Here is an 18,126-nt window from a genome sequence, read left to right as displayed (position 1 = left end):
TTTGGGGGATCACCATGTGATCTGTCCAATTAATCTAACGCATGAAGTGTACTCAACCAATCTTGCCACATTATTAACTTTAATATGTGTAGGAAATAAAATACCTTCGTGACACGTCACCAAGAAGTGGCATCGTAACTTAATAAAACCAGGTCCTTTTTTCTCTTTTCTCCTCCTGCAGAAAACATGTAGTATTTCATCAGCTGTCACTACCATACCCCAATGTTCACAGTGTAGCTAGCAGGGTAATAGTTTTCAAACAGAAATGGGATGAACAGAAATGATACAGTTAATCCTGTATATATGAGATGGTTGCCAATAAAATCTGATAAAAAAATAAAAAAACTAAGCGACATATTCGTTTGACGTCCAGAGCAGTTAGGAATCATAATGATGGCTTTGTTAAACTTTCTTGAACGTCATTATAGTCATTATAAAGACCATCATTAAAGCGCAATTACTGCGCAAAACATGTTATTAGGCATGTATATAATCAGCAGCACTGTGCATATTATGATAACAACTCACGAATAAGCATTTGGAAAGGTCACAAGGGAGTTCAAACCCAAAATGCCAACCCTTAGCTACACCTCTGGTCTACAAAGAAGATAAGAAGGCTGTCTTAGTTCTTAAATATAAGAATGCATTAAAACCCAACATCATTAAAATGGTTATATTTCTTATTGAGTTTGTATAGTTATTAGCCTGTTGACTGATCACTTGAGTTGTATAGTTTTAATCCAAACTGCAGTAATTCACAAACAAGTTGGTTAACAGTTGAATAAATAAAGGTTGTTTGATGAAAGCAGGAACTTTCACGCCTGAATGTTTCAGACAGGTAATCAAGTACTAATGAAATAATGACAATTGAACTGCTTTGCATTGTGTGAATTAGGCATAACACTTAACATACAATTAAATGATTTAGCCTCAAATCTACACTGATGGTCAATAATCAAATCTATAGTATATCAGTACGGACTGTCACTTCTTGGGGCGGGAATTGATTTTATTACACAGACTGAAGGATGAAGAACTCTGCCTTTGTTATAAAATGACCTGTGCCTTCTTTGCCTTCTTGGCATTTCTGCATCGCAACTATAACTCTTAGCGTGCTTCTTTCCTTCATCAGCCTACACATTGCGCCTGGGGAAAACAAGTTTCATGTTCGCTCTTCACCTTGCTCTCTTTATATGACACACAGTTCATAATACGAGTCCTGATGAGGATACATGTAAAGTGGTCAGGTAACTACTATCTGGGTGTTTTTAGGAAAACTCAGTAGATATTAGCACCCTGAGCACCATAAAGAAGGCTTAAGCCAAATGTATATGTATACCACAATTTTCTGTGTGTATCATGGGTATAGTCATTTCCATGCTAGAGTGAAAAGTGCTCAAACTGGTGGGAGAACATGAAACGCAATACACAAACCGTATTCTTTTCATTAGCCACATGCAGAAAACATGCCACACTGAAAAGCAAACCTTCACTGCCTTGCTTTGATGTCACCTGATCTCTAATGATATGCAGTCAGAAGGGGGATGCTCTTTTTTAAAGAATGAATTGCTGAATTTCAATTCAATTCAATTCAATTTTATTTGTATAGCGCTTTTAACAATGGACATTGTCACAAAGCAGCTTTACAGAAATAAATGGATTCACAAAAATATATTGTAAATATTTGAATTTATCACTGTGAATTTATCCCTAATGAGCAAGCCAGTGGCGAAGATGGCAAGGAAAAACTCCCCGAGATGATATGAGGAAGAAACCTTGAGAGGAACCAGGCTCAAAAGGGAACCCATCCTCATCTGGGTGCAACGGATAGTGCGATTATAAATAAATCCCTTCGATTATTGTGTACTATATGGACAAATAGTGCAATTGTGCAACCAAAAAATTCATCACAGTTTTCGCAAGAAGTCCGGCTGGTTAAAATTTATCCACTGTCCACTGATGGAGTCCTGAGTACGAAGCTGCTCGTGGCAACCGCAGCCCCAAAGCCACTACAGCAATCGCAGTCCCAAGCCATTACAGTACAGCTCCCCATATGTGATCCCCATGCCATCTCCACAGCCCCCAGGTGGCGCCATCCCCAGCAATCCAAACAGTTCTTCAGGCCATCCATATGGGGCCACCCCCAGCAGCAGCGAGCGAACTCAACCGATGAGAACTCCAACCAGAAGTAGGGCATCAGGATGGGTCAGGCAGCGAGGAGGAGCAGAAGGGGTCAGGATCTCTGGCATCTCAGAAGTAGCATGTGTAGCTCGACAGAGCATGAGGGAGAGAGAGAGATGGAGAGAAAGGAAGAGATTGTTAGGTGAGCTTTTGTCCTCTAATGGTTAAGCACAATGTACTTTGCATGCAGAGTGCAAGCAGGGACTCCGGCAAGACTAGCTATGACAGCATAACTAAAAGGGAGAGCCAGAAGCTAACACAGACATGAGGGCACCCTGGGACATAAGGCAGCCAGCCACTCCACCATCGACAAACCTGAGTGAACCTGTGAGAGTGGGGGGGCGACAGCATCCAAACATCCCAGTTCACCACAACACTCTATGCCTGTGAAACCCTCCAGACCTGCCCCTGTACCTAAGAAAAAACTATTCACAAAAGGCTTGACTAAACAAATATGTTTTCAGCCTAGACTTAAACACTGAGACTGTGTCTGAGCCCCGAACACTAAGTGGAAGGCTGTTCCATAACTGTGGGGCTTTGTAAGAGAAAGCTCTACCTCCAGCTGTAGCCCGCATTATTCGAGGTACCAACAAATAGCCTGCACCTTTTGATCTGAGTAGGCGTGGCGGATCATAAAAGACCAAAAGTTCGCTCAGGTACTGTGGCGTGAGACCATTTAGTGCTTTATAGGTCAATAGTAGTATTTTATAATCAATACAAAATTTGATTGGGATCCGATGCAATGTGGATAAGATGGGTGGGTGATGTGGTCATATCTTCTGGTTCTAGTAAGGACTCTCGCTGCTGCATTCTGGACTAACTGGAGCTTGTTTATGCATCTACTGGAACATCCACACAGTAAGGCATTACAATAATCCAAACTAGAGGTAACAAAAGCATGAACTAATTTTTCTCCATCGTGTAGTGACAATATATTTCTTATTTTAGCAATATTTCTGAGATGAAACAAAGCAATCCTAGTTATATTATCTACATGAGCTTCAAAAGAAAGACTAGAGTCGATAATCACACCAAGGTCTTCTACTGGTGCACATGATGAAACAGAAAGGTCATCCAGAGTTATTATGTAATCAGAATGCTTACTTCTAACTGCATGTGGTCCTAGTACAAGTACTTCTGTCTTGTCAGAATTAAGTAAGAGAAAGTTAATAAGCATCCAGTTTCTAATGTCTTTTACACATTCCTCAACTTTATTAAGCTGGTGTCTCTCATCTGGCATTGCTGAAACATACAACTGTGTGTCATCAGTGTATCAGTGGAAGCTAATACCATGTTTACGGATAATTTTGCCCAGAGGTAGCATATATAGAGAAAAGAGCAGTGGGCCTAAAACAGAGCCTTGCGGGACACCAAACTTTACCTTAGTATGAGAAGAGAAGTCACCAAGAATTTGTGAGGAAGTGAATGTGATCCACCTTTAAATTGACAGTCCCTCTCACTGCTTTGCATTTCACTGTGCAATTTCATTTAAGAGAGAAAAGCAGTGACATTTGAAATACAATGCACAAACAGTACACTGTGAAAAATTGTTATCTTCTTCTAAGTGAAAATATCTCATATATAGTCAAATGTATCTAGTATTTCCTACTATAAGATTACAGTAAACCAAATATATGATAATTAAAGCTATTTCTAGACTTTTTAATAATTTCAAGGTTGAAACAGTCTTGTTCTATTGGCAGATCATTTTGCTACTTCTAAGCATTTATTTCTAGAAATAGGCAAAATGAGTGCCTGTTTAATCAGTTTAGTAATCATGTATTTGGATTATGGTAATCTTATAACAGGAAATACTAGATAAATCTGATTATGTTTAAGATATTTTCACTTGCCATGATTGTTTTTTTGCAGTGTATTGTTGTTCATTAGTGACATGTAGAAAGCATGCCACACTGAAAAGCAAAACTTTTATTTGCATTGCACTTAATGTGTTTAATGAAAAAAAAACATACCAGGGCATTGCTTATTAAAAACTACTCATTGAATTTGTGTAAAATAAAATTAATGTGATCCACCTTTAAAAGCAATCTATGCCACGGCACTGCACTTTACAGTACAATTCCATTTCAATCACACTGGTGTAAAACATGAAAGACAATACACAAACAGTATTGCTTTTTATTAGTGCCTCGCAGAAAACATGCCACACATCTTCATAACTGTTATTCCCAGTTCCTTTTTCAATCATTTGCTTTTTTTTGTAATGCTTTTGAAGGAAAGCATCATCAAACATAGTTTTTCATACTGTAGTGATGTTAAATATCACAGTACATATTGTGTATTGTGAAGACATCAGGTATCATGATATGAATTTTTTTGCTATATTGTCCAACCCTAACATAGACATACTGTATATCTAGAGATCTGGTTCATTAAATAAGGCAAAGTTATAGATTAAATGAATTAGCCTTCGACAGTTTGGCATGCATGGTCTCGATTTTTACCCAAAGTCACCCCTTTGAAAGAACCCTGTAACTGGTACAGTCCCTCTGGTATGGAAACACATGGCAGGTGTTCACAACATGCTTGGCGTGTGAATGACTTTGACAGCAGTCGACCATTCTCGGGCAGGCCGCTCCCTCGGCTGAGCTTGACCTGCTTGGCATTGAGCCATGCCAGGAACTCGGTGCAGGATGGGATGGCACATATGGCTGTGGAGAGAGGTGGGGCTGCCATGACTCACCTTCAGGCACTGTAAGGGTCGAACAGCTACTCCCAGTTGAACCGCCTCTCATTATGAACTGTGTGTGAGGTAACGAGAGGAAGGTGAAGAGCACACGTAGAACTCGCTGCGTCAGTGTTCCCACAGGCGCAGTGTGTAGGCTGATGAGGAGAGAAGCATGCTGGGTGTTATAGTTGGGTGTGGGCAATGCCAGTAAGCCAGAGGCCAGGTCTTTTTTCAGTTTTTTTCTTCCATTCTTCAGTCTGTGATGGAAGAAATTCAATTCTCACTGCAAGAAGTAACAAACATGGATGGATGGATGGATGAATTTGATTACAGACAGTCAGTATCGTGTTGTGGCTAAATCATTGCATGGTTGGTTGTTACACCAATTTAATTGTCATCATTTCATAAGTACTATCACTTCATCTCTATAGTCTTCAGGCTTGAAGTTTGCAAATTCCTATCATTTCATAAGTACTATCACTTCATCTCTATAGTCTTCAGGCTTGAAGTTTGCAAATTCCTATCGTTTCATAAATACTATCACTTCATCTCTAAAGTCTTCAGGCTTGAAGTTTGCACAATCCTAAACTGGTAGCTATAAGCTTTAGTTACTTCTTAGCTACCTTACCCTAGGTTTAAACTGTATGATTTTCAGCCTGATTGTGCTGTCGGAGATATGAATCAGGCATCATAAATTGGTCATGCCATTGCAACAAAAGACAGCTGATGACAAAGTTCTGGCGGTGTCAGAAATTTCAGATTAATATCTTATACTGTAAGCACTGCTACAATGCTTGTCTAAAAACCACCATTAGAAAGATGGCATGGGATTCGGCGAAACTGACGGGGCAGCTACAAATACATTAATGTCAATAGCAAAACTTAAACAAAACATGCGAATGGATAGAAAAATATCCTTCTTACCACAAGCTCACTTTGAAGAACATTTGTTTACACAAGCCCGTTTTTTGCACAACCTCGGATCATGCTGATTGATGACGTAAGCAGAATGGAGACATTTTGTTCACTCGCAGGTCTATCATTAGAGGATCTTCGTGATATAATCTGACACGGAGAACATGTTATCACAGAGTCTGTTATAGAATTTGGCCAAGATTTTATTGGGATCATTGTACAGTGTTACACGTAATAATCTTAAAAGGCCACTGTAATCACAAAGTGTAAAAGCAGCTTTAGGACACGACTAAAGAAGCAAACATCTGTGCATGTGCTTCACTTCCAGCTTCCCCAGTTGCTGCAAAAGGCAAAAGTAAACAGGTTTTTGGTTCTGTAATAAATTATAACAGCTCATGCAATTCCCAGATCCATCCATCCTTGTCTGCAGAAAACATCTGCCTTAAAATTGGGATTAATGAGGATTATATCTATTCAGGATATGTAAAAAGAGGATTAATCTACAGATGAGGTGCACAACCTCACTCCCGTGAATGCTTATCTCTGCAATTGTGTGATTTGTTATTACAGATGCACTGCATATTCCATATAAGATTGAGTCACTCTTTTGTATTTTGGCTGACTGAATCATATTTTCTTCTGTCAGGGGTCTTTCGGCTTTACAAATGTCAAATTCTTCTAAATCTCCAAACTCCCCCTTTGCACAATATTATTTTTTGTGTACGTAGCACATTTCACTTTGATATATATGGAGGAAACTGTCTCTAAGCACGGTGCAATGGAAATATATGGCAGTATATATTTTGCAGTGTAAAAACAGCAAATGGAAAAGGTCACATGTCCAGTAATTAGCCAGGAAGGAAAAGGGCAGGCAGATGAGCAAACCTGAATGTAAATGAGGCTGTAAACAAAAAAATCCCTGTGATACCTGTGGGAGACAAAACAACCTACAGTTAATGAGTCCACACCGATCATGAGCCACATTCTGGTTGAACTTTGGGTAACAATTTAAATGCGTTATACTTTCTCAAGATGTTATGGCCAGAGGTTAAATTGGAATTTAGGAGGTGACGGAGCGCTGCTTATACTGTATATTCCCACCAACCATGTGGGAATAATAGGTGGTCAGTATGTAATGAATAAAACTCTTTGGGGTGTGCTGATGTAGGAAAATCATCAACAACAAGGTGGTGTGGAAAACAATGTTCAACAATGGAATGTTCAACAATGTTCTTTAAAACTGAGTAAAAAAGTAGTTATAAGAACACTGACACCCAGCGATACTGACTTTTGTACTCAATATCATGATATTGAAATAACATTATTATATTTCCCAGCCCTATTATAAGGAGTTCTCAATACTGATACAATGGAAATGTGTTTTTCGAAATTACAAATGGCTTTTGGTGTTCCTCGTTTGTTTTGGAATTAAATTAATACCAGCATAAGACAGTGAGTCTTCTTCTCCTTCTTCTTCTCATTATCATTATTATTATTATTATTATTATTATTATTATTATTATTAGCTCAGTCGGGTGAGCATGAGACTCTTAATTTCAGGGTCATGGGTTTGAGCCATATGTCAGGTGCCAAACCCAGCCACTGGGGTGGCACAAGCTAGTGCAATCTCAGTGCCAGGTCCAAGCCTGGATAAAATGGGAGGGTTGTGTCAGGAAGGGCATCCGGCATAAAACCTGTGCCAAATCAAATATGCGGATCATAAAAAAACAGGTTTCCATAATGGAGATAAATGGAGGATTGTCTGTGGCAACTCCTAACAAGAGCAACCTAAAGAAGAACAACATTATTATTTACTTGTTCTTAAATTAAGCAAGAGGAGCACTTAACGTTTAGTTCATGGAACATCATGAACTTTTTTGGGGTGTTCTATGAGGGGTTTTTTATGTAACATTGAACTTGTAAAGTTTCTTACAACTCATTTTCAATAACATTGTTGGGAACATATTAAACATTACACAAAAACACTCTCAGGAAACATAATGTTCTTGTCTAACCGTTAAACTTCTGAGAATACTGGGAAGCAAACCACGATTAGAGCAATTTTTCTTTTTTTTTTTCTTTGCAGTTGCAGAAATGTTACTGAAAATGCTAAAATCTTTTCTGAGCTTTCTGATAATATTGTTCACTGGGTTGTTTCAATGTGCCTGAACATTGCATTGAATTAATGTTACAATGCAACGTTTATGCAATGTTCTGAAAACATTGCTACTACAGGTTTGCTTCACAATTTTACAAATGTTTCCATTTACATTTATTTATCTTTATTTACATTTATACACCTTCATTTAAAGAAGACTTCCAATTAACCTGAGCAGTTGAGGGTTAAGGGTCTTGCTCAGGGGCCTAACAGTGGGCAGTCCTCAGAGTCGTTAACAGCTGGACCACCACTGCACCAATTCTTCTCTAGTGAACTAGTGAGCTCAAATCCCAGTACTACCTGAGAGAGCCGATTCCTGAGCAAGTTCCTTAACCTTGGAATGGATTCTGCTTCACTTATAATGCACTTTGCACAAAAAGTCTGCCAAATAAATAAATGTGAAATGTATTATGTTTGATAAGTATTATTTACACTCCTCAAGGGTTATTTGGATGATTAATGGTTTTAGCTTGCTAAAGGCGGTCTTCTTGGAACTTTTACGCTTTCCTTCAGAGAGAAAAACAACCCTTTAGAGTGTTAGATGTAACCTTTTTTTCTATGAGTGTACTGGAATTTGAACCCTTACCTAGCCATCTTGCTAACATTCTTTGTTTTTTTCTCTCCAGGTCGAAGTAACAAGGACAAACTGCCTTATGAACCAGACTATGAACTGCTGTCTCAACCTTTCGTCTTTTTACGTAAATGTCTTAATATGATAGTGTCTTAAGAACCATTGGAGGAACGCAAGATGTGGCACTTTAACCAGTCAACAACTGGAGAAAACTAGAGCCAAGGCACTGGATTTTCTGCCTTTCTCAGTCTGGCATAGCATGTCTGGCTGGTTTAAGCAGGAGCAACAGCGCCATCCTGTGGCTAAGACCCTCTCTTCTTCGTCTGACAGCAGAAACACAGCACAGGGGTTATGTAAAAAAAAAAAAAAAAAAAAAGAGCAGGCTGCATTCATCTCTGTGGACATCAACACTAGGGATGGAACTGGAAGATGAAAGACCAGATGTTGTGCTGCGTTCTGATAGACTCCATTAGAAAAACTCACTTAACGAATGTTTTGTAAACAGTCAGAAATGGCTTTAGTCATCTGATGTAGTGCTGAGTGGTTAATAGAGTAAATTAAGGAGAATTATACATGCGTGTTTACATATGGTAATTCCAGTCATTGGAATACCGTAACTAGGTTGTCCTTATGTCTGATAACTGTACTCTGAACATGTTTTTAATCTGTATTATGGATGTTTTCATCTTGAAAGTGCCAAGAACAGTTCCAACAAACCAAAACTGCCCAGAGATTTACAACAGCAGTCAAAAAAAAATCCACCAATCAATTTCGCCTGTTGGACGTCGTCCGCAGATCAGCTGTATTTGTTGCATGAGGTGTCATGTTGAATCGCATATTTAATCGGTGACAGCAGGAATTAGCCGAGCCTTCCTCTAAGCTGGCTCAAAAGGTTCTGTGAATATTGTGCTTTCTAAGACGGTGTTCAGTCTCATGAAGAAGAAAACGAAGAGAAAACAAACTTTCTTCCTATTCCAAGCTTTTTTTATTTCTAACGTGTGCCAGTGTTCAGTCTTTTTCTAGTAGACTAATAATTTGTTGTAATGGTGGGCCTTTCTGTTTAACTGTATATAGACACCTGGAGGGGGGAGAAAAAAGCTGCGCTGTTTTTTCAGTAGTGTGATGTGAGAGGAGTGTGTGGTAGAGTTTGTGGTGTGGCCAAATGTGCTTTATTTTGTGTAGTTGCCATTGCAGGAACCCATGAGGAGCCCTAAAAGCGTATGTGCTTTCTCTGCAGAATTGTTCCTTTGACGTCACAGAACTAACAGCATTAGTTTTAGTCCATTAACACACTGCACACACTGCAGACAAATCATTTACAACACACACACATTCGGTTCTTTTACCTCCCAAGTGTACTGAATGGCCTTTTGTGGAAATACTATCAACCATGCTTCTAAGTGAATACAAAAGAAAGTTACAAAAGAGAGTTTAAAATGAGTTCCTCTTTTTTAAACTGCACTTTCACTCCCCAGTAGTATTTCAACATCTTTTATTAAATCCGGGATGATACATGAAGGTAAGCAAAATCATTTAGAGGAGGAAATAACTCACAAATGAATCCACATCCTCTAAAAATAGTTATATGTGTGTTTCTCCTGCGTGTAGTCACCCACCTTTGGAGAAACTGACAAAACAGAAGTCTCTGTGTTAAGAAAAACTTTCCAAGTCTTTACGAAAAGTGCATGACACTATCCTCCAATTAATAACACTTTGGCCTCCTGCTGACAAGCCGAAATGAGCATTTTTCATCACTTCCCTCATGAATTGCACTGGAGCTTTGATGATTAATCAAGATATCGCAGCAGCGCCACTTTTCAGGCTTTATCGGCTAATAATTCCCCACAGTCATCGCTCTTAGTTGCAGACGTACAGGATGAATATGAATATGCTAGATGATAGTGTGAATTTACACCGTTAAAAGAGATCACAGTGCGTGTTACATCTGTCTTTGTACTTCTGCCTTGGAAATGAAATATTAAAGCGACAAAGGGTAAGCGGTGTGCAATTGACTTGAAAACCGAACTCGCAGGATTCATTAGTTTATTACGCCGAGTTTATCACATCAGCTTGACTGCAGCACCGGTTATATTACATTTCTCCTCAAAGACTTGTGTAAATATACAGTATCTCTATTCCAGACATGGTGCTTGATCAACCCTAACAAGATGAAGCGATCACGCATCAGGTGCCATCTCTCACTCTGCCAGCTGGAGAGAGGTTTACAGGATTGTTTATATCTAAGATTTGATGTCATGAGTTCAAATCAAGCAAATGGGAGAATGATGCTTCTTATTGGTTTATATATAGATGACACCATTCTGACGAGCTTTATATACCAAACGTTCTGTGTTTAATGAGTCTACATTTCAAAGAATGGCCTTGTAATAGTATTTAGAAGGTACTTCCGAATTAGTGGTCAAATCTAGGTTTGTGGAATTCTATCAAGATGTTTTAGTGGTTTTCTTAGGATCTCAGTTTAGACCTCATCAACCACCAGACAGTCCAGACTTCAAGTCATTTATTCCAGTTTCTACACTCTTTAGTCTAGGATTACCTGGCTCCGGTGTTTCCGACCTGGAACAAAGCAAAAACATGGACTGTTTGGAGGTTCTAGAGGTCTGGATTGGATTTATTTCTGCAGATTTAGGCTGGAATGACTGGGTTCAGTGCTGTGTTCAGTTTTTTTGAATAGATCTTGTATTTTATTTCTTTTCTATTTCTGTTCCTTTACAAGAATGACTGTAAATATAATAAACCACAGTGGAACAAAAACTTGTAATTTAATTTATTTGGTAGTAAAAGGGTCTGAAATGATGAATTCTAACAGAGTCTGACTGCTGCTTAGGTAATTATATATATATATATATATATATATGTATATATACATACATACATATATATATATATATATATATATATATATATATATATATATATATATATATATATATATATATATATATATATAGGAGTAATATACGCCAGTGAATTAATTAATTAATTAATTAATTAATTAATGACCTTTAAGTCATAAGGAACATAGTATAAACTATTAAAAATGAGTGTAGAAAAAAGAAATTATGATAAAACATTCACTGATCAGGCCAAGCCGTATACAACCAGTAGAATACAGGATCCATTTTTATACATATATATCTAACTGGGCGTGGCCTAATTTTTTAAAGATTGACTTCTTTCAGCCTGATCCACCCAGCAAGGCTATAGAAGTGCTTCCACTGGAGAACCAGAGAACCATGGAAGTTAGCAGAATGGTAGGCTTCAGTGTTTTGGGGGAAAAACAACATTATCCCTGTGTCCACAGTAACATAGTTTGCTTGTTTGTGTTTCCTCAACTATACACTTAGCAATATGGGTTTCTCAAGGGTTCTTTGGATGGTTAATGGCTTTAACCTTATAAAAGTGAACTACTTTAAACTCCTTCTGAATGAGAAACTCTGAGCTGTAGGGTTCTATATAAGATACCTTTATTGTTACTGTACAAGTACAATGAGACATCATTTGGAACAAGCCAGTAGATGCCATCAGAGGAAAGGGTAAGACAATGGATGTAAAATAAAGGATGCAAATAAAGACTTATTCAAATATAAAACTTAAGCCCTATTCAGATGGGATTAGTTTAATATGAGGAGGTGGGGTCATGTAATAATTACCAGAGCTTCTCTGGGATTTTGATCCCGTGCAATCTGGTCATGTCAGTTATTATTCCGTACCTGTTACATACTGCGCGTTCCCGGCCCGATGAAGATTACAGCGTTTTTTACCTTCTATAAAATGGCCTGTAACCTCTAGCTAAATATTCCGCCATCTCCTGTGGGTGTATTATCAAACACTGAGGTGTAGTACCATGTTATGTATGACGCACAGGGCTGCTGTGATGGGCTGTCAGCATGTAAATGATGAAGACACACCCATCTCAGCAATTTCTACAGAAATCGAGAATTGATGATAAATATCACAGACGTCTGCAGTAACAATTATTTTACAGACATATGTCCTGAAAACGAATCCCATCCGAATAGGGCTTTAGTCAGATGTCAGTAAGTAAGTACATTGAACCTTTAAGGATTCCTGCCATGTAAAAGAAACTGATGAACTGTTAAAGGTGCTAGTTGTGACTGTAGGTTGCTTATTCAATTGTCTATTTGGTTCATTTCTTCATTTTAAATGTGTTAAAAGGGTGTTCAATGTGAGCAGATTGTGAATAAGAGTCCTGGGATGAGCACAGGACAGTCTGTATGATTGCAACAGCAGTCCTACAGTACCCAGGTGAGATTACCCAAGCAAGGGCCCACAGACTTGAGACCACTTGCTTAGATTGAAGAGAGTGTTCAAGAACATTCTGACAACGTATTGACATTTTTGAGGCCTCTCTTGGGCTGTAAGTCCCTAGATTTGTCCTCACTTTTCATTACACTATATTTTGCCCTGCATACATGCAACATCAGACCTGTAATGGATGTGGAAAGCTTACACAAGCTTTGTTCAAGTTTAAGATCACCCATTTTACACTGAAAGCGAAAAAATCTAGTGAAGTACATGCAGACATTGAAAAGTCACAATGGTTCATACTCTGTCCTGCATATTTGTGCCCTCAAGACCATTAACCAAATTAGAAAGCAATCATAGCGTTTAGGTTCCTTGGGAATTGTGGATGCCTGTAAGGCATCTGTAATGACAACACTTCATATAAAGCTGTTGATGATGTGATCAGAGCAGTCCTGTTTGCTCAAAAGGCCATGACTGATGAGTTATTGACAAACCGTCATGATCCATTACTTTTTTCATAGTCTGAACATATTGTTCTTACTGATTCCATAAGCAGGGTGAAAGACGATCTCTGATTCTCTCTTCAAATTATGACCCATGCATTAGTAAGAATCTTACCTACTGGGCTACCTGATATTGATGCTTTGCTTATGACCAGAAGGTTGTGAGTTCAAATCACAGGCCTGTCAAAGAGCCACCTTAAGCAAGACTCTGTTACATGCTCATTTCAGTGCTTGGATTCGATTCTGGCTCATTTGAGGGTCGCATTGGACAAAAGCTTCTGCCAAACGAATAAGAGTAAAATGGATAATGTAGATGGTATCAGACAGCTATTTGTTAAATTTTATAAGAGGAAAAAGAAAGTCATCTGCATTTTTTTCTTTATCTTAGCTATGACTTCCAGTTCTGCTCTAAACAATAATATAGCAGTAGTATAACACACCAATCCCAGGGGTTTGATCATTGATTTGAACATTGATATAGTTCCTCAAGTCATTGATTGGTCTTTTAAGGCAGAGTACATCAGTGCAGAGAATCCTGGTCAAGCATAGAGTTAAACATTTAAAAGAAAAATCCACCCGGAACACAGAATTGCTCTGCTCTGTGTGTTTTTTGTCCTGCACTCATCTCACACTGTTGTGTGTTTACACTTTATGTAGTCTTGCCTATTGTTACATGTTGCACCTTGGTCCTGGAGAAATGACATTACGTTCCAATGTATACAAGTTCTATAGAGGAATTACAATAAAAACCCACTTGATTTGACTATGAATATTTATAATTAACATGATCTTTAACAAGATTCATTTGTATGTTGAAATTCTGAGGTGACTTGTTTGATTTAAACTTCTTTCATCAACAAGTTGGTCTATTTTCACTTTGGTCATTGGTTTCCTACAGCACATTACCCACAATGCCATTCTACTGTCCATTAATAATGGTTGGCGGACATTAGGTCACTGAAATTTTCTCCTATTGTGACTGTGCTTGGAATGTTCCCTTGCGATATCAATGCTGAAAAAACTGCTAACGTCTCAAAGGAATAACGTACAATATAGCACCAGCCAACAAATCAGAATGGCTAAACACATTCCAAATATTTCAGTATAAATATATTTAATATGTTTCATAGTGGTGTTTTCCTTTAAGGGTTAAGGCCTCAACTGTGGCTCTCTGGAAGTCGGGGAATTTGGCATCATAACCTTCACGTCACTAGCATACAAGCTTGGGGAAAAAAAAAAAGAATAAAATGAAACGAAGCCTTGATTCAGCTTGCTTATCAGACAGGCGTCCCTGCTGACTGGGTTATTCATAACACAACAGCTGTGGCTGAGTGCTTTTCTGTACATTTTGTTGGCAGATGTGCTTTTAGACACACTGGTGAATAACGCTGACTCTCTCAAATTTAGCTATATTAGGCAGTCAGTGTAATCTGTTCCTTTAAACTGTTCCTTTATAACTCTAAATAATATTCAAAGCTACATCTCTAGGCAAAAAACAGGAAGCTCATTCATTCTTCACCATAAATCTTAAGGCAAACAGAAAGACACAAAGATTTTCTCAGCTTCTCCGTCAAATTAGCTTATGTTAGCCAACCAACTGATAAAGTAGTAAAGATTCCAACCATTTATGAATACAACCTTATGATCCTGACAGAAATCCTCTCAGGTTACCTCATGTTAGCTAGCTGGCTAGCATTAGTAGTAATGTTTATGAACATGTAGCAGTACAACTTGAGATTTTACTCAACAATCAAATCAACGAAATCATTATTAACAGGGGAACTCGCACACTACAGGATTTTTGCCAGTTGCCAATCTGCATCAGAGAAATTTATCATTATTTTCTAGCCCTGTTAGCAAGCACAAGATGACTGAAATAACACCTTCAAACTATCTAAAAAAAAAATTGGTTGTCCAAGGTCTAGCCTAGTCCTTGGCTTAGACTCTTAAGACATATTCACTCGTACCCCTTAGACTCTGATTTTCTGGTCCATATCAAACTTTCCTTCCGGGCCTCCTGCCATACGCAGCTGTGTTTATGTGACATGTATTATTTTAATTGCTGTATGGCTGAAATGAGCATTCAGAAATACGCTTACTTCAAGGCCGTGTCTCAGAACTGCAGCGTCTGTAAGACAGTGTGGTGCAGTGATTAGTGTAACATTTTAGCGTAATGATTCACCTTTGTATCTGCAGATGATGCCAGCTAGAAGGCTCAAACAGCAGAAATAATGACGAGAATAAAGACATAAATCTTTAAACACATAAATCTTTTAACTTACAAACAGCTTGTGACAACTCTATGATTTCTCACTGACAATAATCCCTCTCCAAGAATTTCAATTTACCACTCCTACGCTGCGAATGTGACTGATGGCAAGCGACGGTATTAATTAGTGACTGGCTTGTCTCACCTTTGTGCGAGACAGCTGTCATGCTCCAACAGCAGTGTGTGAGTGACGTCCAGCACAATTTAACAAGCAGCCACTGACTGTTATTCTAGCAGTTTTCACTTCAGTGTTGTCTGTGTTTTTACAGATTGCCTTTCACCTAACACACACTTATACACATTTTTCCGTTTATTTATTTGGCAAATGCTCTTATAATGAGACTTACGGAGCTGGACAGGGGTCTTTTTCAAAGTCCTGACACTCACAGTCCTGGAATTTCACCTCACAACCCAGCCAAGTAACGCAAAAGTTAAGGTTCTCATGCAAACATCACAGATTACCATTTGAATATCAACGGAACAGACAGGAATAGCACAGGAGCTTATCTGCTGATCTCCACTACACTCTCTGAAAAGACCTTTTCCTTGCCACCGAGGTGGTACTATCAAGGGAACATAGCGGTTTTGAACCATATATCTTTGATATATCTTTTACTTGAGAAGGTGCATAAGTTGTACCTTTTAATTAGCTTAAAGAGTGAAGCTTTAAACATACATCAGTGGTCCATAAGGTCCCTTCTTACATTATTTTTAAAGGTATAAAGAAACATACTCTATATGGCCAAAAGTTTGCAGACACCTGACCATCAGATTCATATTTGCGTTTTGAACAACCCATTTCAGATTTAGTCCCCCTTTGCTGTTGTAATAACCTCCTAACCTCTCCTAGGAAGGCTTTCCACTAGATTTTGGAGCGCGGCTGTAGGGATTTGCCCATTCAGTCACAAGAGCATTAGTGAGATCAGGCGCTGATGTTGGGTGAGGAGGTCTGGGGTGCAGTCAGCGTTCCAGTTCATCCCAAAGGTGTTCAGTGGGTTGAGGTCAGGGCTCTGTGCAGGACACTCGAGTTCCTCCACACCAACCTTGGCAAGCCATGTCTTCATGGAGCTCATTTTGTGCACAGGAGCATTGTCATGCTGGAGCAGGTTTGGGCCTCTTAGTTTCAGTGAAGGGAAAATTATAATGCTATAGCATACAAAGACATCATTCTATGTAATTGTGTGCTTCCAACCTTGTGGCAACAGTTTGGAGAAGACCCAGGTATGGGAGTGATGGTCAGGTATCCACAAACTTTTGGCCATATAGACTACAAAAGCTACAAATGTTGTACCCTTGATGTTACCACATATACCTAGCAACAAGGAAAAGTACAATTTGGTAGCTTAATTTATGAGAATGTTCTTGGTCTCATTTCATAGCTCAGAAATGTTAGGTGTGTTTCCACTAGAGGAACCAGGGATGATTTCTCTTATAGATAAATCACATACGTTTCACACACATTATCATATGTTTTTCACATGTGACTATGTGAGTAATATATATATATGTGTTCAGGAGCATTTCACCATGTTATCCTCTGAAATTGCACATATGAATTTTAGTAAACATGTGACATCATGCGAATAATGTGATCATACAGTATGTGGAAAAACACAACCACATGCTCTACATGTGAAAGAATAAAACCTGGAAGTAAATGAATTGTGTAAAAATCACATGTTAAAATGAATCATGTGGGGACAAAACAACACATTACACCATGTGAAACATCTGAAAAACATGTGTCAATTTCATGTGATTATTCCCACGTGAAGTTTGCATGACATTCCTGTAAGGGGCATTGAAACTGTCCTGGCAGATTGTAGTTCCTGCAAACTTTTTAGTTCCTCCTTCTGGGTAGGTACTTTTCTGCAGAACAGGAACTACTGGGATAGAGCCTGCTGTACTGAACACTGCAGATTGGTCACACACAAGCGTTACAAATTTATCATATGATAAGACATTTATATCCTAATGGGAGTGGTACCTTCCAGGACTATGCTACCCCATGCATGATTTAATGAGGATGAAAATTATGTAAATCATATGCTTTGGCCTTTGCAGTCAGCAGATCTCAACCCAGTGGAAAACCTGTGGGAGATCTGAGAAAGACATGTTAGACTCCACCTGGGAATAACCTTTGGAAGAACAGTGTTCATTGCTCCAGTACAGACTTCCATAGAATTGATGCCGAGGTGAATTGAAGCTGTGAAGCTGTTCTGGCAGCTATCTATCCAACCATCCATCCATCCATCCATCTCAACCTCCTTAAGTGAGGTCTATCACCCCTAGTGTCTGACAACTGATCAGGCTCTTGGGGAATCAAGGTTGCCAGATTGCATTGACGGTTTGCAATCAAATCACAAAGGGGAACAGTTTTTGGTGTGTGACTTTTTGTACATAGCCTAGTCCTTGCATTTACCATATTAACTTTTTTTTTTTTTAATTCAATGACAAATTCATTCATGTTCAGTGCATTCATAACTGTTTTTTTTTTTTTCATGAGCCAGAATTGCAAGATTCTTCTTCCTGTCATGATATATTGAATGC

General features: G+C 38.6%; 1 protein-coding gene across 1 annotated transcript in view; it reads left to right on the top strand.

Moving 5' to 3' along the window:
- Positions 1 to 11,289, top strand: part of nkain2 (sodium/potassium transporting ATPase interacting 2) — a 193,821-nt gene extending 182,532 nt beyond the window's left edge. Inside the window, exon 7 of the mRNA XM_026922588.3 lies at positions 8,570 to 11,289. Within this exon, the coding sequence (XP_026778389.1) occupies positions 8,570 to 8,579 (10 nt within the window). The 3' untranslated portion in view covers positions 8,580 to 11,289. The remainder of the gene's footprint in view (positions 1 to 8,569) is intronic.
- The last annotated feature ends 6,837 nt before the right edge of the window (positions 11,290 to 18,126 follow it).

This window comes from Pangasianodon hypophthalmus, chromosome 19 (genome assembly GCF_027358585.1).
Source record: "Pangasianodon hypophthalmus isolate fPanHyp1 chromosome 19, fPanHyp1.pri, whole genome shotgun sequence".
Classification (NCBI taxonomy): domain Eukaryota; kingdom Metazoa; phylum Chordata; class Actinopteri; order Siluriformes; family Pangasiidae; genus Pangasianodon; species Pangasianodon hypophthalmus.
Note: the sequence above shows the minus strand (reverse complement) of the source record. Positions and strands in the feature narration are given on the sequence as shown.